At 45.0% G+C, this 20,257-nt stretch overlaps 2 protein-coding genes across 3 annotated transcripts in view; both read right to left on the reverse strand.

Annotated features, from left to right (window-relative positions):
- Positions 1-12,718, reverse strand: part of PNLDC1 (poly(A)-specific ribonuclease (PARN)-like domain containing 1) — a 21,415-nt gene extending 8,697 nt beyond the window's left edge. The window contains exons 1-11 of one of the 2 annotated variants that reach the window (XM_011934997.1): positions 12,587-12,718; positions 12,125-12,182; positions 11,773-11,846; positions 9,043-9,082; positions 8,275-8,398; positions 7,734-7,822; positions 6,286-6,386; positions 3,595-3,671; positions 3,254-3,397; positions 2,313-2,382; positions 287-372 (exon numbers count right to left, since the gene is read on the reverse strand). In XM_011934997.1, coding sequence (XP_011790387.1) covers positions 287-372; positions 2,313-2,382; positions 3,254-3,397; positions 3,595-3,671; positions 6,286-6,386; positions 7,734-7,822; positions 8,275-8,398; positions 9,043-9,082; positions 11,773-11,846; positions 12,125-12,182; positions 12,587-12,662 — 939 coding nt within the window. In that variant the 5' untranslated portion in view covers positions 12,663-12,718. Of the gene's footprint in view, positions 1-286; positions 373-2,312; positions 2,383-3,253; positions 3,398-3,594; positions 3,672-6,285; positions 6,387-7,733; positions 7,823-8,274; positions 8,399-9,042; positions 9,083-11,772; positions 11,847-12,124; positions 12,282-12,586 lie in introns of both variants that reach the window. The other variant, XM_011934998.1, reaches the window with a different exon arrangement.
- A 1,820-nt stretch (positions 12,719-14,538) lies between these two features.
- MRPL18 (mitochondrial ribosomal protein L18) lies at positions 14,539-19,783 on the reverse strand. The gene is made up of 4 exons (XM_011935004.1): positions 19,593-19,783; positions 19,104-19,290; positions 15,461-15,692; positions 14,539-14,923 (listed from the first exon to the last, which is right to left on the reverse strand). The coding sequence occupies exons 1-4, from the start codon at positions 19,639-19,641 to the stop codon at positions 14,852-14,854; spliced, it is 540 nt and encodes a 179-aa protein (XP_011790394.1). The 5' UTR covers positions 19,642-19,783; the 3' UTR covers positions 14,539-14,851.
- Between the last annotated feature and the right edge of the window lie 474 nt (positions 19,784-20,257).

Below are 20,257 nucleotides of genomic sequence, written 5' to 3' on the forward strand. Positions count from 1 at the left end.
AATTAGCTGGGGCATGGTGGTGCGCACCTGTAATACCAGCTACTCAGGAGGCTGAGGCAGGAGAATCGCTTGAACAAGGGAGGCAGAGGTTGCAGTGAGCCAAGATCGTGCCATTGCACTCCAGCCTGGGTGACAGAGCAAGACTCCCTCTCAAAAAAAACAAAAACAAAAACAAAAACAGAAAACAAAACAAAACAAAAACAAGAAAAAAAAACCCACAAGAGAAAGCCAAGTGTTACTGGTATGGAAAAAGCAGTCCTTAACCCGAAGCAATTCTATTCATTACCTTCCAGATATCCTTTGTTACATTCTTGGTATCAATGAGAACAGGAAATAGGCTGTGGATATTCTGCTTAAATTGATCGTAGCTTTCTGAGGGGAAAAACCCAGGTAGTCAAGAGTGAATTTGTTTGTTGGCAAAAATGGGAAGGAACATCTTGAACCTAGCTTGCCACCGGCACTGATTAATAAAGCAAACTGAAACAAAACAGGAATTGAAAACACCATTAATCCTAGCCACTAAGGATTTCTAAACTCAGATCAACCTGCCATCACCACTTTTAATAGTAGAGGCCGAATGGTTTTCTTTTAAATTCAGGTTGCATTCTACTGCCAACCTTAATGTAGTTTGCGAAGTTCTAGCCAATGGGATAAGACTTAAAAATAGAAGTATTATCAGAAAGGCAGACATGAAATCCTTTGTAAATGACTGCTCAGAGAAAAATCTAAGGAAAAAAATCAACTAAAAATTATAACTAGCAAAGTGTCCTGATAAAAGAAAATTTATGTAAGAACTCAGTTGGTAAAATTATACCTGCATCTAAAGAGGTTTATTGCAAAACACACACTAAAACAAAAACAAAACCCTGTGATCTCTTCCCGCTACTCTCCCATTTCCTACTCCCCAAAGGCAACCACTTGCCATTCCTTTTTTTGGTATTTATTCCCGTCTCTCTAGCACATGCGTGGTGCAGTGTTAGACACCTCACTCCTGACCTCCCACCAGCTGACAGGGTAATGACCCCTCTCATTCCTCCTCCAACCACGTGCCCATCCCTGTCGCCCCCACGCACGTCATTCACAAAAGGCTCTGTGGTGGCTACAGTGACTTCTCCTTTCTTGCACAGCTTTTGTTCTCCTAGCGATTATTTTGTCATACTTAAGTTTTTTAGTGAATGCATATTATTAATTTCACTGCTAATTCTCCTCCAACTCTTTCAGTACGCCTAAACTCAGGTGTTTTATCGTTTCTTGGGGAAATGTCTCCTAAAACTTTTAATCTAGATTAGTGTTCTTTATATATTAATTCATTTAATCTCACAACAACTCTGATATTGGCACTATTATCCCAATCTTACAATTAAGGTAATGTCAGCTCACTGGTGACTACACACGTCGTGAGTGTGGGACGGAGATTGCCAAGGCTCGAGTCCCCACTTTTACCCACTAGGCTGCACCACTGCATGTCCAATAATGGAATCAACCATGGAAGAGCAGGGGACAGCCAGAAGACAGTGTCACATGACACTGAAGCAGCGTTTATTAGAGTTTTTTTTTTTTTTTTTTCCAGACGGAGTCTTGCTCTGTCCCCTAGGCTGGAGTGCAGTGGCCAGATCTCAGCAAGCTCTGCCTCCTGGGTTCATGCCATTCTCCTGCCTCAGCCTCCTGAGTAGCTGGGACTACAGGAGCCCACCACCTCGCCCTGCTAGTTTTTTGTATTTCTTAGTAGAGACGGGGTTTCACCAGGTTAACCAGGATGGTCTCGATCTTCTGACCTCCTGATCCGCCCGTCTCAGCCTCCCCAAGTGCTGAGATTAAAGGCTTGAGCCACCGCGCCCGGCCTATTAGGTTTTTAACAACATAAAATAATGCTTTGGGTAAGTGAAAAAAAGTCAAACAAAAATCTTTACATACATATTTACATTTTTACATACATTTACATATTTACATACAGTGTAATCAAATATGTAAAAAAAATTCAGGATACTAGCTGATTAAAGATGACTTCTGACTTCACGCATTTCTGATTTTGTCAAGTTTTATCCAGTAACTCTGAACAGCTTTACTGATGGGGAGAGAGGTATCAATTCAGATTTAATTTTTTTTCCCCTTGACAAAGTCTCCTGGTTTTCCACTCTGTGGAGATAGTAACAGATCAGAGTACAGGCCTCTGCCTGAACTCTCCAGAAACCTGCAGACACTGGGGAGGAATGTGCATTTTAGGGGCTGCCTCAGGAGTACGATTCTGGACCAGTCCCTCTGCCAGACGGCAAACTAGCATGAAGGAAGAGAAATGGCAGGTTTGCCCGTACCTGGGAGGGGCCTGAAGAACTTCTCGTGGAGGTGCAGCAGGTCCATCATCATATTATGTCCCGCTAAGGGCTACTTGGGAGTAAATCAGCAAGTGAGAGAAAATAAAAAATATAATACAGACACTACAGACTAACAGTTTCTTGCAAAAGATGTAGCATTAGAACCCACTGCAATTCTGATCACTTGACAGTTCCATCCTAACCTTCCTTTGCCTCCATGAAAGGTAGTTCAACCGCTTAAATGCCAACAAAAAGAAAAAAGAAAACAATTTGCAAGTAGGAGGCACGTAAGGCAGGGTCTGCGCTGGAAATCTCTACCGTGAAGCAGGCGCGTGCAGTTTCCTAAGTAGTTTTAGATCAGTTAGTACTGAAATTCCTGCGTTACGGAAAGGAGCAAAGAAGTAGTACTGTTTCTTACGGATACTCTTGCCCCAAATTAACCTATCATGATTTGGTGAAAGCAAGGTTAGATCCACGAAGCTAGTTATAAATGAGAAGGAAGGCCAGGTGCAGTGGCTCACGCCTGTAATCCCACCATTTTGGAAGGCCAAGGCAGGCAGATTTACTTGATCCCAGGAGTTCGAGACCACCCTGGGCAACACTGCAAGATACTGTCTCTACAAAAAAACAAAACAAAAAAGCAAAAATTAGCCAGGTATAGTGGCATGTGCCTGTAGTCCCAGCTACTCGGGAAGCTGAGGTGTGAGTCTTACTTAAGCCTGGGAGGTCAAGGCTGCAGTGAGCCGTGTTCATGCCACTGCACTCCTTCCTGCCTGGGTGACAGGTGAGACCCTGTCTGAAAGTAAAACACGAAAAAAATTAATGAGAAGGAATCACTTATCTTAAGGAATTTTATCTTGTCGTTGAAGGAGCTTTCAGTATCTATGACCAGAAATACAAAAGACTGCCTTTAGGCCAAGAAGAGAGACATGTTTTCCTACCTTCTGGGCTTTCACCAGCATTTGGAAAAAGACAGAAAAACCCCTTGCAGAGAGAAGAATATTTTCCTTCCAACAGCTCTCTCGGTCACAAGAGGTGTTCTGAAGATACCAACGATGTTGTTTACTCACTTTCTTCACTACCACCTGAAAAGCAGGGACAAATGCCCTGAATCCTGGGTTACTGGGAATGAGGCCTAAAGAAACGGTTCTGCATCTCAAAACAAAAGGAAAGGGGGAAAAACTAGCAGCGTGCAAGAGAAAAGCTTTTCAGAGGCCAGATTTGGCCAAATGAGAGAGAAACGATGGAGCCACTGACGCCCTCGTCTCAGGTGAAAACTCACCCCCTCATCTTTCAGCACCGTCCAGATGTCGGGGAGGGCCTGCCTCAGCACCAGTTGGACCTCAAAGGCCTGGAAGCCTGCAGCAGGGAAACACAGGGGCACACGGTACCTGGAACCTTGTGGCATGTTCCCCACAAGAGAAGCCTAGGAGCAGCAGAAGTTGAGAGATGGAGAGGTCAAGTGGAAAGGCAGCTTGAAGGGTGTCTAAGCCCACGAGCCATGTGGCAGGGCCTGGCCTGTCATGATGGGATCTGCGGCAGCATTCTAAGAGTTTTTTATCTCAGGGCCACTCTTAAGTAGGGGATGCCATAGAGTCTGTGTTTATGTGAGTCACAGCTATTGATATTAAGCATGTTAGAAATTAAAACTCTTACATTTAAAAAGTTTTTTAAATAACAAAAACCCATTATACAAGAACAAAAGTAACACTTATAAAAAAGAATTATTTTCTAAAACAAAAACTTTAGAGAGAAAAGTGACACTGTTTTACATTTTTGCAAATCTCTAACATCTGGCTGGAATGTGATCATTGAAACAGAAGAAAATCCAGCCTCAAGGCCGGGCACGGTGGCTCATGCTTGTAATCCCAGCACTTTCAGAGGCTAAGGAGGACAGATCACCTGGGGCAGGAGTTCGAGACCAACATGGCCAACATGGTGAAACCTTGACTCTACTAAGAATACAAAAATTAGCCAGGCATGGTGGCGGGTGCCTGTAATCCCAGCACTCAGGAGGCTGAGGCAGGAGAATCCCTTGAACCTGGGAGGCGGAGGTTGCAGTGAGCCGAGATGGTGCCACTGCACTCCAGCTTGGGCAACAAGAGTGAGACTCCGTCTCAAAAAAAAAAAAAGAGAAGAAAAGAAAAAGAAAAAGAAAATCCAGCCTCAAGCAGATATGTAGGCGGAAAAGGGAACAGAATTACCAGCCTTATCAAACGACTTTGGATATTCTTTAAAACTGTACCAAATTCAACAAGTGGTAGTTTCTTAAAGATTAATTGCAATGAGGAATCTGAAACCATCATTAATGAGTTTTCTTGTACTGCTACATTACAATCCACTGGCCTATCTCATACCTAGAATAGATCTCTTATCCATGAGAAAAGAGTGTACAATAGTAACATCATGTGCTAGTAGTTTGGAAAATACTGGTCGCAGGGTTATGTAGGTCTCTCGAATGTTTGCACATATTATTACACAACACCAGCAGAAGACGCTGGAAAATATGATCACTGATCTCATCAGAAAGGTTGTGGCACTGGGAAGCTGTCAAGCTTATGGCGGCACATGAAAATTCTTCAAAATTCCTCTTTTTGATTGAAAGCTGTAATTTTATCACTAGGAAATACTGCGAGTTATCTTCCTTGAAGTGACAGGCTTTTTTTTTTTTTCTTTGAAACACAGTCTCGTTGTGTTGCTCAGGCTGAAGTGCAGTGGCGTCATCTCGGCTCACTGCCTCGGCCTCCCAAAATGCTGGGATTATAAGCATGAGCCACTGTGCCCAGCCAACAAGCTTTTTTCATTGAGAAAATGACTGTGAAACCTTCAAGTCTAAGCAACCAATCAGTTCTTTCCAGTAAAAATGATATTTCATGGGGCCAGGTGCGGTGGCTCATGCCTGTTATCCCAGCACTTTGGGAGGATCATCTGAGGTCAAGAGTTCGAGACCAACCTGGCCACCATGGTTAAACCCCGTCTCTACTAAAAATGCAAAAATTAGCCGGGCATGGTGGCGGGCACCTGTAATCCCAGTAACTCAGGAGGCTGAGGCAGGAGAATCACTTGAACCTGGGAGGCGGAGGTTGCAGTGAGCCAAGATGGTGCCATTGCACTCCAGCCTGGGCAACAAGAACAAAACTATATCAAAAAAAAAAAAGCAGCTAATTCAGCTCTCAACTCAAAAGACTGTATGCACAAGCACTTTTCCTTGACACAATCACTATATTTTGGCACACAGCCGAGCAATGTTTTATGCATACTTATTTTTTACGTACCTATGTTGACATATAATATTTAAAAGATGGGTAATCAAAAGATTGAGATTTAATACAACCAAGAATATTAGTTTTTCATTAAAGAGGCTGTTAGTAAGATTGGCCTTTCCGTTTTTAACTGAGAATAAGTGGTAACGAAGAACACGGTATGATGCTCCTGCCTTAATTTGTGCTGAGGTGCCAACAGCTTTGTCCGACATTGCTTGGGCACCAAAATGGCACAATGACAATAGCAAGTGCAGCTGAGGGATACTTGGAAAACTGTTCTGACCTCATAGACCCATTGGAAAAGGTCCCAGAGACTCTAGGATCCACAGACCAGCCTCTGAGAGCTGCTAAGCTATGGCACGTTCACTGTGGCTCCACACCACATGGTGGGGGAAAAGTTTAGAGATTAACAAAAGTCAAAATAATACAGGGTATACAGGACTGAGATAAAAGGGATGGCTCAGGAATGGAACTTGACCTTCTCAGTCTTGAAACCCAAAGTATGTTGAAAACCTTCAACATGTGAATGCAGGTCAGAGCTTTAACCACAAAGACTATGTATCTCCCGAACAAATGCTGGCTGGCGTCAGACTCAGTCATGAGGCATTCGGGACCAGGATCCCAAGAAAGGGTGTGTTTCCCCCACCTCCTGGCAGGTGACAGTGACCTGTCCCAATGCTCCTGCGCTGGGAGGAACAGCCCCTGCCTACCAGCAATCCCAGGAAGAGTCATCCAGTCACCTTCCTTGGCCAGGTCCAGCCACCGTGTCACTTTGTCAATCACCACCTTGATTTGGTCTTTATCCAGAGAGCTGAAAATGGGCACATGAAAAGCGAAAACGTCAGAGAAAAACACGTCAGAACCGCAGGACTACGTCAGCATGAGAGCAGTTTCTGAGCCCTCTGGTTTTCATGTTGCAATCTACAAAGAAAATGAACCAAAAGAAGACGATTTCTTCTCTGAGGCTCTTATGCAATAGGAAGCCAAACAATCGGAAGAATAGCCCACACCCTTCCATAGGATCCAGGCATATATTCAATCCCCTCCCGCTTCACTAGGATGTGTGGAGGAAAAGCTATTGGGATCCAGCCAATACCAAGCATTGCTATCAGGACCGTCTTCTTCATTCAGCTTTCAGGGGTGATAAAGTCCCTATCTGGGACAATCAGGAAAAGACAAGGACTTTGGTAAATACATTGTCTCTTGCGTCAGACACACAACCTAATGTCATTTTGAGATAAGGAAAGGGCTTTCTCTAATTCTTGACAATGAAAAAAGGTTAAAAATTCAACTTGTTTTTCCCTTACAAAAAGCTACATTTTTATATGAAAACCAACAGGAAAAATACAAAGAGACAAAAATTCCTCCAACATAACAGAATTATCTGGAAGAGATCATCACTCATCTCATTTCAGTTGTTCATTTAATCTCCCCTTTCCTGATAAACGCAAAGAGCTTCCATGCCTTGTTCAAACCCACACCTAGCTGACAGCACTTGGCTCCAGGTGAGGGTGCCAGCCCCAAGGCCCCTGGCCCGTCTACCCACAATGCTGTTGCTCTCCCTGTGGTCACTCCTGACCCCAGCTCTACAGGAATACGAGGTTTCGGAGACTGGGCCGGCACAGATAGCCAAAGTAAAAAGGCAGAGTTCCCAACCTCCGGCCTAGGGCAGCAGGGTCAGGCACGGTGGGGCAGACACAGCCTAACTAAGGTGCACATCTGAAGTCAGTGCCCAGTGCAACTGGTACAGTCAAGGGTTGCCCGTGAGATATCCCTGAAAAATCCCTCAGAAGATCACATGGGGGATCAACAGAACATCTCACAGCAAGTCCAACAGAGCCATTTCTTCCCCTCTAGCACTGGAATGAAATTCTTGTTTCTTTGAGTTCCAAATTAGGAGTCAGTTTCTTTTTCAACACGGAAACTCACACCCGACGCAGTAAGAGGTTCATGAGGGAGTGGCACACGATGGAGACAGGTGAAAGCCATTCTCAGCTCAGCCACACGGAGATCAGCACCAGTCGCACTGGCGACTGAAGCCATCCCCGCCAGTATGGATGGAGGTGGCCACATTCCTGGAAACAGCATTGCCCGCCCACGGGAAAGGCAGACAACGGCAACAAGGAAACCAAAAGGTGCCTGGAGAAACAGGCCATACCTGCGAACTCTCCAGTTCCCAGTCAGGATATCGTGTCGAATTTTCTTCTCCTGTTCTTCATTCATATATGGGATTCCGTTTTTGAGAAACTTAAGACAGAAACAGAACAAGGAGACAAGTCAGAGGGATCCTCTGTGCCTGATCTCACGAGGACAGATAGAAAGGGGAAAGGAAATGGGCTGTATAGACCAGTTAGTCTAGATCACTTTTAAGACATTCCCAAGCCGGGTGCAGTGGCTCATGCCTATAACCCCAGCACTTTGGGAGGCCGAGGCAGGTAGATTGCTTGAGGTTAGGAGTTCAAGACCAGCCTGACCAACATGGTGAAACCCCGTCTCTACTAAAAATACAAAAAGAATTAGCTGGGCGTGGTGGCAGATGCCTGTAATCCCAGCTACTCAGGAGGCTGAAGCAGGAAAATCACTTGAACCTGGGAGGCGAAGATTGCACCACTGCACTCCAGCCTGGACAACAGAGCAAGACTCTATCTCAGAAACAAACAAACAAAAGACATTCCTGTCCCCCTCCTCCAGTGCCATACCTTGTTATAGTTGAAGCCATACTGATTCAAAAACTGAACACTGGAAGCCTGGAAAGAGAATTCTGAGTCCAAAATCCCAAACGTTGTAGGGAAGAGAAAAAAGTTACACGAATGGGCTATATACCTATAATAAAAGAAACATACAGAAAAAGTCACAACCATCTAAAAAACTCTGGTTCCCAGGGCAGGCTTCAGAGTGGGCGCTTTCTTTTAGGTAAGAAGAATCTGAGTGTGCCTGAGTGTCTGCTGTGTTTCAGGAGCTATGATTGGCACTGGGGGTGCTAAATGAAAAAGGCAGAGAGCCTGCCTTCAGGGCCAGGGTCTACCACAGAGACAGCCCCTCCACAAGTCACCCAGGGATGCCAGGTTAGCGAGTGCAGGCTGGCACCCTCAACTACTCATGGGGGGTGAGAAGGCATCCTGATAGTTGAGGCATCCTTTCTGCCTACTGTGTCAGGTAGTTCAAACATCACTTTCATTATACAACACTGTGTCAGTTGCTTTTATTAATCTAGGTGCACACTGGAAATGATAGAAATGGGGACAGGAGCACTTAAGGTACACAGCGAATCTAGTGCGAAAGGTACTGCTTCCAGAGAGACATCAAAGACAACACAGAGGGCAGAGTGAGTGGAGGAATAGACCCAGGAGAGAACACAGAACATCCAGGGCAAAAGTGATCAGGGCACCTGAGGCCGAATTTGAAGGGGGCAGCTGTGGAACATAAGTGGGCAAGCAACATCCTTTGCAGAAGCTCTTGATACGTACTTGTTTGCCTCTCCTTCAACAGCGGAAAACACAGACAATCCTGAAAGAATGACCGTAGAGGGAATGAATGCCAAGGAAAAGCGCCCTGAATTTCACCACAAAGACAAAACAATTCAAACAGTACTTTGGGCCCACAGATACCATGTGGGCTCTACAACAGGCTAACATCTTTAATGACAAACAAAAAAGAATCCTCTACAACAGGATAACATCTTTAATGACAAACAAACAAGAAAAGACAGACTGGATGAGGCCGGGCGCGGTGGCTCAAGCCTGTAATCCCAGCACTTTGGGAGGCCGAGACGGGTGGATCACGAGATCAGGAGATCGAGACCATCCTGGCTAACCCGGTGAAACCCCGTCTCTACTAAAAAATACAAAAAAAACTAGCCGGGCGAGGTGGCGGCGCCTGTAGTCCCAACTACTCGGGAGGCTGAGGCAGGAGAATGGCGTGAACCCGGGAGGCGGAGCTTGCAGTGAGCGGAGATCCGGTCACTGCACTCCAGCCTGGGCGACAGAGCGAGACTCCGTCTCAAAAAAAAAAAAAAAAAAAAAAGGCAAGACTGGAAACATGAGAAATGTCAAATTGTAATTCACACTGAATTTGCTAAAATCTAATTGTGGCCTGTTCTCCAAATACAGAAGTAAATATTAAAGTAACATTCTCATAGTTTTAAAACTAACCACAGAAAATACCAAAAACCATTAAGATGTATATATTTAACTCATTTAAAATGTCTATTCCTCCCCTCTCAAAGAAAACCATACACAAAGTAAAAAAAGACTTCAGGCTGGGCACGGTGGTTCACGCCTGTAATCCCGACACTTTGGGAGACTAGGCAGGTGGATCCCTTGAGGTCAGGAGTTTGAGACCAGCCTGATCAACATGGTGAAACCCTGTCTCTACTAAAAACACAAAAGTTAGCTAGGTGTGTTGGTGCACGCCTGTAATCCCAGCTACTCAGGAAGCTGAGGCAGGAGAATCACTTGGGCCTGGGAGGTGGGGGTATTGCAGTGAGCCCAGATTGAGCTATTGCACTCCAGCCTGGGCAACAGAGGAAGACTCTGTCTTCTCCCACCACCCTCCAAAAAAGGACCTGAAATTTGGGTACAACAATGGAAACATAACCACAACTGTTTCCCATACTTCTCAAAGAGGTCTTACAATTAAAAACAAATGAATAACAACAACAAAAAACCATAACAGGAAAGCAGTAAAGGATCAGGATAGAGAGGAACACACACACACACGTTCAGCATCATTCATAGTAAAAGCAGGGGCTCGGCATGGCAGCACTCCCAGCTACTTGAGAAACTGAGACTGGAGGATATCCAGAGCCCAAAAGTTTGAGCTCAGCCTGGGCAACATAGCAAAACCCCATGGTGCTGGGGGAGGGCACAGACAAATCCAGAAAAGTAAAATCTGGCCCAGGGTCTGTTTCTGTAAATATAGTAACATTTTACTGGAATGGAGCCAAGCTCACTTGTTCATGTATTATCTACAGCTAATTTCACATTACAAAAGCAGGATTGAGTAGTTGTAAAAGAAACCACAATATGCAACTCTTAACAGCTCTGTCCTGACCAGCCTGGCCAGTAATGGTGAAACTCCATCACTACTAAAAATACAAGAATTAGCCGGGCCTGGTGGCTGATGCCTGTAATCCCAGCTACTCGGGAGGCTTAGGCAGGAGAATTGCCTGAACCTGGGAGGTGGAGGTGGCAGTGAGCCCACATCATGCTACTGCACTCCAGCCTGGGCAACAGAGCGAGACTCCATCTCAGAAAATAAATAAATAAATCAACAAACAGACCTGTATGAGCTGATACAGAAAGACCTCCAAACCCTTGGTCAGGTGCAGTGGCTCACGCCTGTAATCCCAGCACGTTGGGAGGCTGAGGCGGGCGGATCACGAGGTCAGGAGATCGAGACCATCCTGCTTAACATGGTGAAACCCCGTCTCTACCAAAACACAAAAAATTAGCCCGGCATTGTGGCAGGCGCCTGTAGTCCCAGCTACTCAACAGGAGAATGGAGTGAACCCGGGAGGCAGAGGTTGCAGTGAGTCGAGATTGCGCCACTGCATCAAGGACAAAAAAGTTTCTGAAGCTGGGATAACCTTAAAAAAATTATTTTTGGGTGTAAATTTTCTTAAAAAAATCACAGGCCATGTGTGGTTGCTCGTGCTTATAATTCCACCACTTTGAGAGGCAGAGGCAGAAAGATTGCTTGAGCCCAGGAAGTCAAGACCAGCCTGTGCAACATGGCAAAAATCCACCTGAAAAAATTTAAAAATTAGCTGGGTATGGTGGTGAGCCTGTAGTCTCAGTTTACTCAGGAGGCTGACGTGCTAGGATCACTTGAGCCCAGGAGGTCTAAGCTGCAGTGAGCTGAGACTATGCTACTGCACTCCAGCCTTGGTGACAGAGCAGGACCCTGTCTCAAAATAAAATAAAATAAAATAAAAATCGCACACATACAGTTTTACTTGAAAGAGTAACAGTGATTGTTCCTTAACACTGACTGATTTAAGCATGGAAACAATGCCGCTAAAGTTTGTTTGCTCTGAAGTGTTGATTCCATATGTATAAAATGGCCCAAAACAAAACAAGCATACAAAACGATACTCAATATCCTTGAAAAATCTCAGAGCTGTTTTTACAGTAGGAAACACAAAGACAATAAAAATACCTTCTCGAAAAACTCTAACAGCTGGATATTAAACTCACCAATCTGACAGACTGTAAATTGCTGAACACTCTGACGGGTCTTTAGGTACCACTCCGATGGCAAATCAAAAAGACTGTGAACAAACAGGCATCTCATTCCATGAGCAATGACATCCCATCCCGGCACTATGGCCTCCGCGGCAGGATCACCACTCTCAACAGGGAGGATTTTTTCCTTGTTACAACAACTAGGGAACACTACCATCATTTAGTGGACAAAAGCAAGGTTCCCCAACACGTAGGAGCAAGCCACGCAAAACGTCCTGCCCCGCAAATGCCAACAGGCTGCTGTCCAGAAACAATGCCGGTCTGGCCAGGATCTTATACAGAGGGGACACAGTTTTAGTTTTACCTGATCTGCTGGGGTCCAGACAGGTTAGATCGAAGGCCCGTGAACTCTATGTCCAGACCTGACGGGAAGGAAAAAAATACCAGTCCTCGGGTGCGGAACATCGCCAGCACTCCTCACGCTGTAGATCTGCAGGCGGCCAAGGCACCTGGGCTCACCTCTGTGCTCAAGAAGCCAGGGGAGGTCAGGAAGGCAAAATGGAGGAACCGAGGCAAGGAGCAGCCAGACACCCCGGGCCTGGGTTGCACCTGGGCGCACGGGGCTCTGGCCAAAAGGCACGTGGGGCTCGGGGTGTACTCGCTGCTCAAAGTCCTACCGCCCCGGGGTTGGAGAAGGAAGCCCCCTGTCCTTACGGAGGCCCTCTCTGAGCCTCTGTGGCCTGGCAACCGTCCCGCCACCCCCTCCCCAGGCTCGCCCGGGGCAAGGGGCTCTGGCCAGCACAGCCGCGAATCCCAGGGGCCTCACCCACGAAGTCCGCCTCCTGGACGAGCTCCTGCAGCAGAGGGAGGCTCTCCTCGAACTCGTCGGCGCCCACGTCCATGGCCGCGCAGCTCTGTCGAGTCGCCCAGCGCTATCACGTGCTGCCCACGCGCTGCCGTCGCGCAGCCGGGTCTTAAAGGGCGCGCGCGTGGAAACCAGGCAGGCGCCTCCGCCCCACGTGCATAGCTTCCCAGTTTGCGGCTGGCGTCGCCCACACCTGCTTGCGGGTGTTTTAATTGTACGATTTGCCAGAGAGATTTGATTGCAATTGCAATCAAAGCCTGTTTACCTGGCTCCTCAGCAATTTCTTTGCAGCCCTTAACGTGAAAATGTCATTTACATGGACTTAGAATGTTAAGAGGCGTGGCAGGAGAGGAAGACAGAGTCCCCAGAAAGGGTGAAAGCAGAAAAGCGGAGCAGGAACAACCCCGAACGCAACTGCAACAAGCAGATTCATTGCTGCGGCTCAGGGTCTTCTAAATCACCCCTTCCCAACTTCTCCATCACTTCCAGTATTAGTCTGTCCCCATTCCCTCTCCCACGCCCCTGGACATCTTTTTCCTCATTTTGCTGTCCACCTTACAGCTGTCTTGACACCTGCAATCAAACTTTGCTAAGCCTCAAGAACTGCCCATTAAATTGAAGGAATCCTTAGTCCCCAGGGATTATCTCATGCACTCACTCCTGGCAGAAATCCCTACCTACACCTTCACTTAACATGTGAACTTTATTCTTACTTTTGTTACTGTTGCCAGTGTAACTAGTCTATGGTCTTCCTTACAGTGTCCTCCCTTGAATTCTAGGCTTCTATTATTTTGGAACTGTGGTCCTCAAAGTGAGGTGCTCAAATCAATCTTTAAGGTTAGGGGAGAAAACATTACCATTATACTTTTTAATTTTTTCCTTTTGAGACAGTCTCCCTCTGTCACCCAGGCTGGAGTGCAGTGGTGCCATCTTGGCTCACTGCAACCTCCACCTCCTGAGTTCAAGCGATTCTCCCACCTAAGCCTCCGGAACATCTGGGATTACAGGCATGCACCACTACGCCCAACTCATTTTTGTTTTTAGTAGAGATACGGTAACCATATTGGCCAGGCTGGTCTCGAACTCCTGGCCTCAAGTGATCCAACTGCCTCAGCCTCCTAAAGTGCTGGGATTACAGGTGTGAGGCACTGCATCCGATCTTCAGTTATACTTTTAAATGCCTCCCCGGGACATTAAGTAAGCAAAAGGGGAGTATTAAGCCATATGATTCTGAAGGCCTCTCATAACCAATCCTACTTCATAGAGATTTGTATTCTATTTAAAATAACACAATGAATACTCAAATTGGCAGAAGTAACATATTTCACTTCTAAACAAATGTGTAATTGGGGTATACATTTAAAAAATTGGAAAACAAGGCTCTAGAAGCCACCTTAACTGCCTACAGGTTTTTTCCTCACATTTATCAAATAGCCAAAAATTAACACCTTATTCAGCTCCTTTCAGAGAACTGCCATGATTCCCATCTACCCAAGCTCAAACTTTAGATTAACTTGCATGCATTTCAAGTTTCATCTCCTATCTAATAAAGCGTTCACTTCATGGCAAATTGAGCGCCCATTAACCCCATCCATTTCCACCTCTGCTTTCAGTTCCTCATGCCACCTCCTTCCTCTTTCAGATTTGTTTCTCTTACTGTTGGGAACCAAGAGTCCAAATGAGGTTGGCATTTGGTCCTTTCATCTTCACATACTGACTGTACTGTAATAAGCTTAGACTGATGTTGACATTTCCTATTTTAAAAAACACCCCACACTCTGAGCAGCAAACAACTATCATTCACTGAGATCACTCGCCATGAGTTAGACACGGTAATAAGTGCTTTACATAAACCTTGTATGTGCTCCACTGCCACAGTGAGCTCAGACACAAAATGTCATATAACCAGAAAATAAGAGTTCATAACATGCCTTTTATTTTGTAATTTATAAACAACTTCTGACTTGCCCTTTGAAAGTTAATTATAATTGACGACTGCTTTTCTTAGATGCTTCTGAAGCCCAAGACAGGGGCAGAATGTAGTTCTTGATTTAAAAAAACAGAAAGGGGAGGAGGATGACCTTAACTACAAATAATATTCCACTGCAACATTATTGCTGTAAAACTTCCAAGCTGGCTGTTCTTCCAGATGCTCTCTTTTGATGGCTGTAGTGGCTGAGTTTTATATTTACATGTTCAAAACAATTAATGCTTCCATTTATTCATTTATTCATAGATTCTCCGAGGTTCCCGTAGAACCACACCACCTTCTGTCATGGCACTTTGTAGTTGTTTCATCTGGTTTTGAAGATCAGAAAAAAAGGGAAAAGATTAAGTCAGCAGCACCAGTAGGCTGAAAATACTTTCACTTTCCAAAAGACAGAAATAAATTGATTTGTTCTTGCTAACTTCCCAGCCTACAATGGTTTTTCAGAAAGTAATGTTAATAATGACATAATTAAGTAAAAAGAAAATGTAGAGATGTCAAGGTTCAGTAGCACTTCAAAATATTATATGGACAAGATGTCAATATATGAACAGGAAATATAGTGGCTGACATCATGGACTACAGATTCAGTTACCCTGGGTTTGAAATCCACCATACATTGATTCTAGGCAAGTAAACCTCAGTTTATTTCTGTATAGAATGAGAATACTAGTCCCTACCCCATGGACTGATGTGAGGATTAAATTAAGTAACACTGTTGAGTACTCACCAAAGGGTCTGACACATGGAAAGTATTTGCTAAGTAAAAACTGTTATTATTATGTAAGTTATCTAATGCCAAGAATCAACACAATACCTTTTCAGTAAGTACATGAAAACAAAAATACCGAGTCTGAGGCTGCCTCCCATGGGGTTGGTTGGTAGACCATGAAGTTGATTCCCGCCTCTAAGCATCTCTGTGCCAGTACTCGTCCTATATTCTCACAAGCCACCACATTTCTGGTACTATAAAGGTGCTTTTTAATAGCCCATTCACGAGTGGATGCCGAAACCACAACCTTGCCATTTTGATGCTCCACAAGTGCTTCTACATGATGCTGAGTCCTTATAACTCGCAACCTAAATGGGGTGAGAAGGTAATAAAATCACAGAAGAATCTGGATCCTAAAGTTACATTAATTCAGGTGAATAAATGACTAAATATTTTTCAACAATCCAGCGTTTGGTTAATTTTTTACTTCAACATATTTAACTTGGATTTTGCTTGGGAAGTGTTTTTCCTCTGCCTTTATGAGAATATACTCAATAATAACCAACTAAATAGTTCAATTATCATGAAGAAATTTGTTTCTGAAGAGCTGAGTTTTTATTTACAGATCTACTTCAAAAAGAGATTTGAAGAGGCAGACCTAAGTTACTGAACATATGCATGATGTGGATATACTTACTCCTTGCTTTTGTTTTACAGCTAATACCGAAATAAATATAAGACGGAGCAAAAATTTAAATGTAAAAACTGAAATCCTAACAGTACTAGCAGAAAACATTAGTTTTTTTTATAATCTCAAGGTATGCATATTTAAATATGACCTCAAACCATGTCATATGGCTTTATTTTTCAGAGACAGGGTCTCACTGTCACTCAGTTTGGAGTACAGTAGTGTAACCACCACAGCTCACTGTAGCCTCAAACTCCTAGGCTCAAACAACTCTCCTCCGTTAGTTTCCCAAGTAGTTGGCATTACAGGTGCATGCCACTGCACCAAGCTAATTTTTATTTTATTTTGAAGAGACAAGGTCTCACTATGTTACCCAGGCTGGTATCAAACTCCTGGCCTCAAGCGACCCACCATTCTCAACCTCCCAAAGCACTGGGATTACAGGCATGAGCCACTGTGTCCAGCCTCATATGGCCTTTCTTTTTTTTTGGGGGGCAGGGTCGGTCTGTGTCTCTCAGGTTAGAGAAAAATCACAATCTCTTAAACCAGGAGTCAACGATCTTTTTCCACAAAGTGCCAAATAGTAAATATTTTAGGCTTTCTAGGCCACACAGCTTCTGTTGAAACTGTTCAACTCAGCCATTGTAGTGCTAGAACAGCCAAGTGATGTGTAAACAAATGAGAATGGGTATAGCTATGTCCTAAGAAACTGTTCTAATAACTTGTGGGCAATGAAATTTGATTTTCACTTAATTTTCACAAGTCAAAAAATATTATTTTTTTAACTTAAAAAAGTAAAAACTATTTTTTAGCTCACAAGCTATCTTTGGCCCATGGGCCATAGTTTGCTGACCAGTCTTAAACCATTTGTTCAATGAAGGGCCTGATTCATTATGTCAAAGGTCATTTCCTACTATAATATTCTGAAATTCTCTGCTTTTAATATTGCGAGTAGGGCAGACAGAGAAAAAATGAGAAAATACATCTCTAGTTATTTAAATGATCCAAATATTAAGTGAAAGTAATACATTGGGCCTGGGCGCAGTGGTTCATGCCTGTAATCACAGCACTTTGGGAGGCTGAGACACGCAGATCTCTTGAGCTCACAAGTTCGAGACCAGCCTGGACAGTGGTGAAACCCCATCTCTACAAAAAAATAGCAAAAGAATAATAATAATAATAAAAAATAAATAAATGAATTAGCTGGCCATGGTCGTGCGTGCCTGCAGTTCCAGATGCTCGGAAGGCTGAGATGGGAGAATCGTTTGAGCCTGGGAGGCGGAAGTCACATTGAGCTGATACTGCACCACTGCACTCCAGCCTGGGTGATACAGCCAGACCTTGTCTCAAACAAAATAAAACAAATTAGCTGGGAGTAGTGGCATGCGCCTGTAGTCCCAGTCACTCAGGAGGCTGAGGTGGGAGGATTGCTTGAGCCCAGGGAAGTCAAGGATGCAGTAAGCAGATATCATACCACTGCATTCTAGCCTGGGCAACAGACCCAGATCCTGTCTCAAAAACAAAGAAAAAAAGAAAGTAATAGGTTGGGTGTTTCAAAAGATCTTTAGCCTTAAGATCCAGATTATTTAAAAATTGAACTGCTTATCCCTTTCTTGAAAGACTCCCTCCTCTATGAGTAAAAATGTATCACAGCAACTGTAACACATCATTATCCCCATTCCACTTTCCGCTATGAAACTTAAGACTTTTGATGACAGGGATAACTTCTACTTTATCTTTGTACCTCCTGAATCTAACACAATGTCCAGCAAGTGATATAGGTACAATGTTTGGTCAATAAATAAATAATACATCACACAGTTATGATTTCCAATTTACTCTTATAACTTTATGTAGCCCTTAAAGTCCTTAAGAAATTCTAACAAATCCTCACCAAGGAGATCAGCAGCAGAGAAACCTGATAAACACCTATATGCTGTAGTATAGTGGTAATAACTTAACGTCCTGGCTCTGAGGTCAGTTAGAACATACATGAATCTTAGCTCTGGCACTTATTAATCATGTCTCCCTAAACCTCAATTTCTTTGCTCCTGCAAAATGGGGGAAATAACTGCTTCATGATGTAATTTTAAGGATTAAATGAGAAAATATAAAGAAAGTAGCATAATTCCTGGCAAATATAAGTGTCAAGTAGCGTAATTCCTGGCAAATATAAGTGTTCATTAAACCACCACCTTTATAACAAAGTATCTCATGTCATGCTAGATTCCTAGCTGGTCTTTCTTCTATTCCTGCTCCCTTAAAAATTTAGTCTTCCAAAAACCAGCCAGAATGCTTTTTATTTATTTATTTATTTATTTAAGACAGAATCTTGCCCTGTTGCCCAGGCTGGAGTGCACTGGTGCGATCTCAGCTCTCTGCAACCTCCGCCTCCTGGGTTCAAGTGATTCTTGTGCCTCAGCCACTGGAGTAGCTGGGATTACAGCGTGCACCACCAGCCCGTCTAATTTTTGTATTTTTAGTAGAGACGGGGCTTCACCATGTTGGCCTGGCTGGTCTCAAACTCCTGACCTCAGATGATTCGCCTTCCCTGGCTGGCTTCCTAAAGCGCTGGGATTACAGGCGTGAGACACCGCGCCCAGTCAGAATGATCTCGCAAAACCTGTTCGGGGTCAAGCTTTAAATCCTCTCGTAGTTTCCCACTACAATGAAAATAAAGTTTAAAGTGCTCATCCTGACTTACAAAGTTAATGATCTGTCGCCTCCTTACCCCTCCATGTTCATCTGCCCACTGAGCTTCAGATCCACAGCCCTTCAGTTCCTCAAACACCCCAGCAGTTTCCTCTGCTAGGAATGCTCTTTCTGGCAGATGATTCGGCTTCTTTCAGATCTCAGCTTCTTAAATGTCACCTCCTCAGACAAGCCTTAGTAGGTCTCCTGCCCGCTACTCTAATATCCTCTTTAAATATCCGCCATCACACCTATTTGTTGTTTGTTCCAGCCCCTCCGCGAACCCTGCCTCTACCCGCCGCATGGCAGCTACCTGGGAGAGTGCCAGGCGTCGAACGAATTAAAATAGTCCGTAGGGTGCAGTGTCCTTCTCTGTCAATCACAAGCAGATTTTAATTACCTGTGCCAGAACTCACGGGAGGGCCACACCGTCCGCCAGCCCCGCTCTTTCCTGGCTACAGATAGAAGCTCCAGGTTCCGGGGGTTCCGATTGGTGAACTCTGGGGCGACAGCTTCATTTTCCACAGGGTGCACTTCAGGTTTCGCCGCCGGCTTGGAGCTGGTTGAGAGGGCTGCGAACCTGCACCCTGGGCAACGGAAACAACCGCACGGGGCTTAAAAATGACGGATACGGACAGCGCACGAACTCGTTCTAACGTCTATCCCCTTTCACATCCCCAGTCTTCAGGCCCGGGGGGACGAAAAATACGTGTGCCCACAGGGTGGAGTCAGCACTGACCCCGTCCTTAACTTCCTACGGAGGTGTTCGCAGTGCTGCGAACTCTTATTTTGACCCGGCACGTCGAATACACAATAGAACCCGCACGTTCCAAAGTACTGTGCAGGCCCCGGCGAGTCACCTGGGCGAAGGGGGGGCAAGACTAATTACCAGGGTTCCTGCAAACGGAGAACCCCCAGAACCGCGACCGAAGCGCCATCGCTGAGACGATCTCGGAAAAGCCTTGCCTCTTTTTCCTCACGCACGACTCACTCGCTCGCCCGCCGCAGTCATATTAAGTCAGGGAAAAGCCTTTGGTTGCTGTAGATCCCCAAACTCTCCACGCCAGACGCCCCTGACCCGGAAGTAGCAAGTCCCCCGCCACTCAGTGGCCAGGAGGATGATCTGTTATCCAGCACCGCCAATCACTGCTCACGTCGACGGGCACGCAGGCCCTCGAACCCACCAATCACCTCGTAGCTACGCCCACGACCACGCTTTTTGCTTAAGTCCAGGGTCAAAGGCACCCACAACGTCACCTAACCATATTTGAGTTGTCTACGAAGAGATCTTGGGCAGTCATTGACTGGTCCACACACACCCCTACTGGGCACCGCGTAGAAATGAGGCAAGGCACGGTGCAGTTTTCTCCTTAAAAAGGGTGGTTGTCTTCCTCGAACCAAAAATTTTCCCGTATGGCCCGCTGGAAAAACTGCCCGGTCCCACCCAGGTTCGCGCCCCTAAACTTATACTCCTGAGGCCTGGAGCAAAGCCGGCCGATCTGCCTTACGCTCCCCGAGCAGGGACGAGGAAAAGACACTAAAGCTAAAACGCAA

This window comes from Colobus angolensis, unplaced genomic scaffold, assembly GCF_000951035.1.
Source record: "Colobus angolensis palliatus isolate OR3802 unplaced genomic scaffold, Cang.pa_1.0 Scaffold14, whole genome shotgun sequence".
NCBI lineage: Eukaryota > Metazoa > Chordata > Mammalia > Primates > Cercopithecidae > Colobus > Colobus angolensis.

Excerpts from the sequence above, each read along its gene's own strand:
- MRPL18 (XM_011935004.1), bottom strand. The coding sequence starts at position 19,641 with ATGGCGCTTCGGTCGCGGTTCTGGGGGTTCTCCGTTTGCAGGAACCCT. Across the intron at positions 19,291-19,592 it reads CTCCGTTTGCAGGAACCCTG|GGTGCAGGTTCGCAGCCCTC; the intron begins GTAATTAGTCTT and ends TCCGTTGCCCAG. Across the intron at positions 15,693-19,103 it reads TCCCGTGAGTTCTGGCACAG|GTTGCGAGTTATAAGGACTC; the intron begins GTAATTAAAATC and ends CACCCCATTTAG.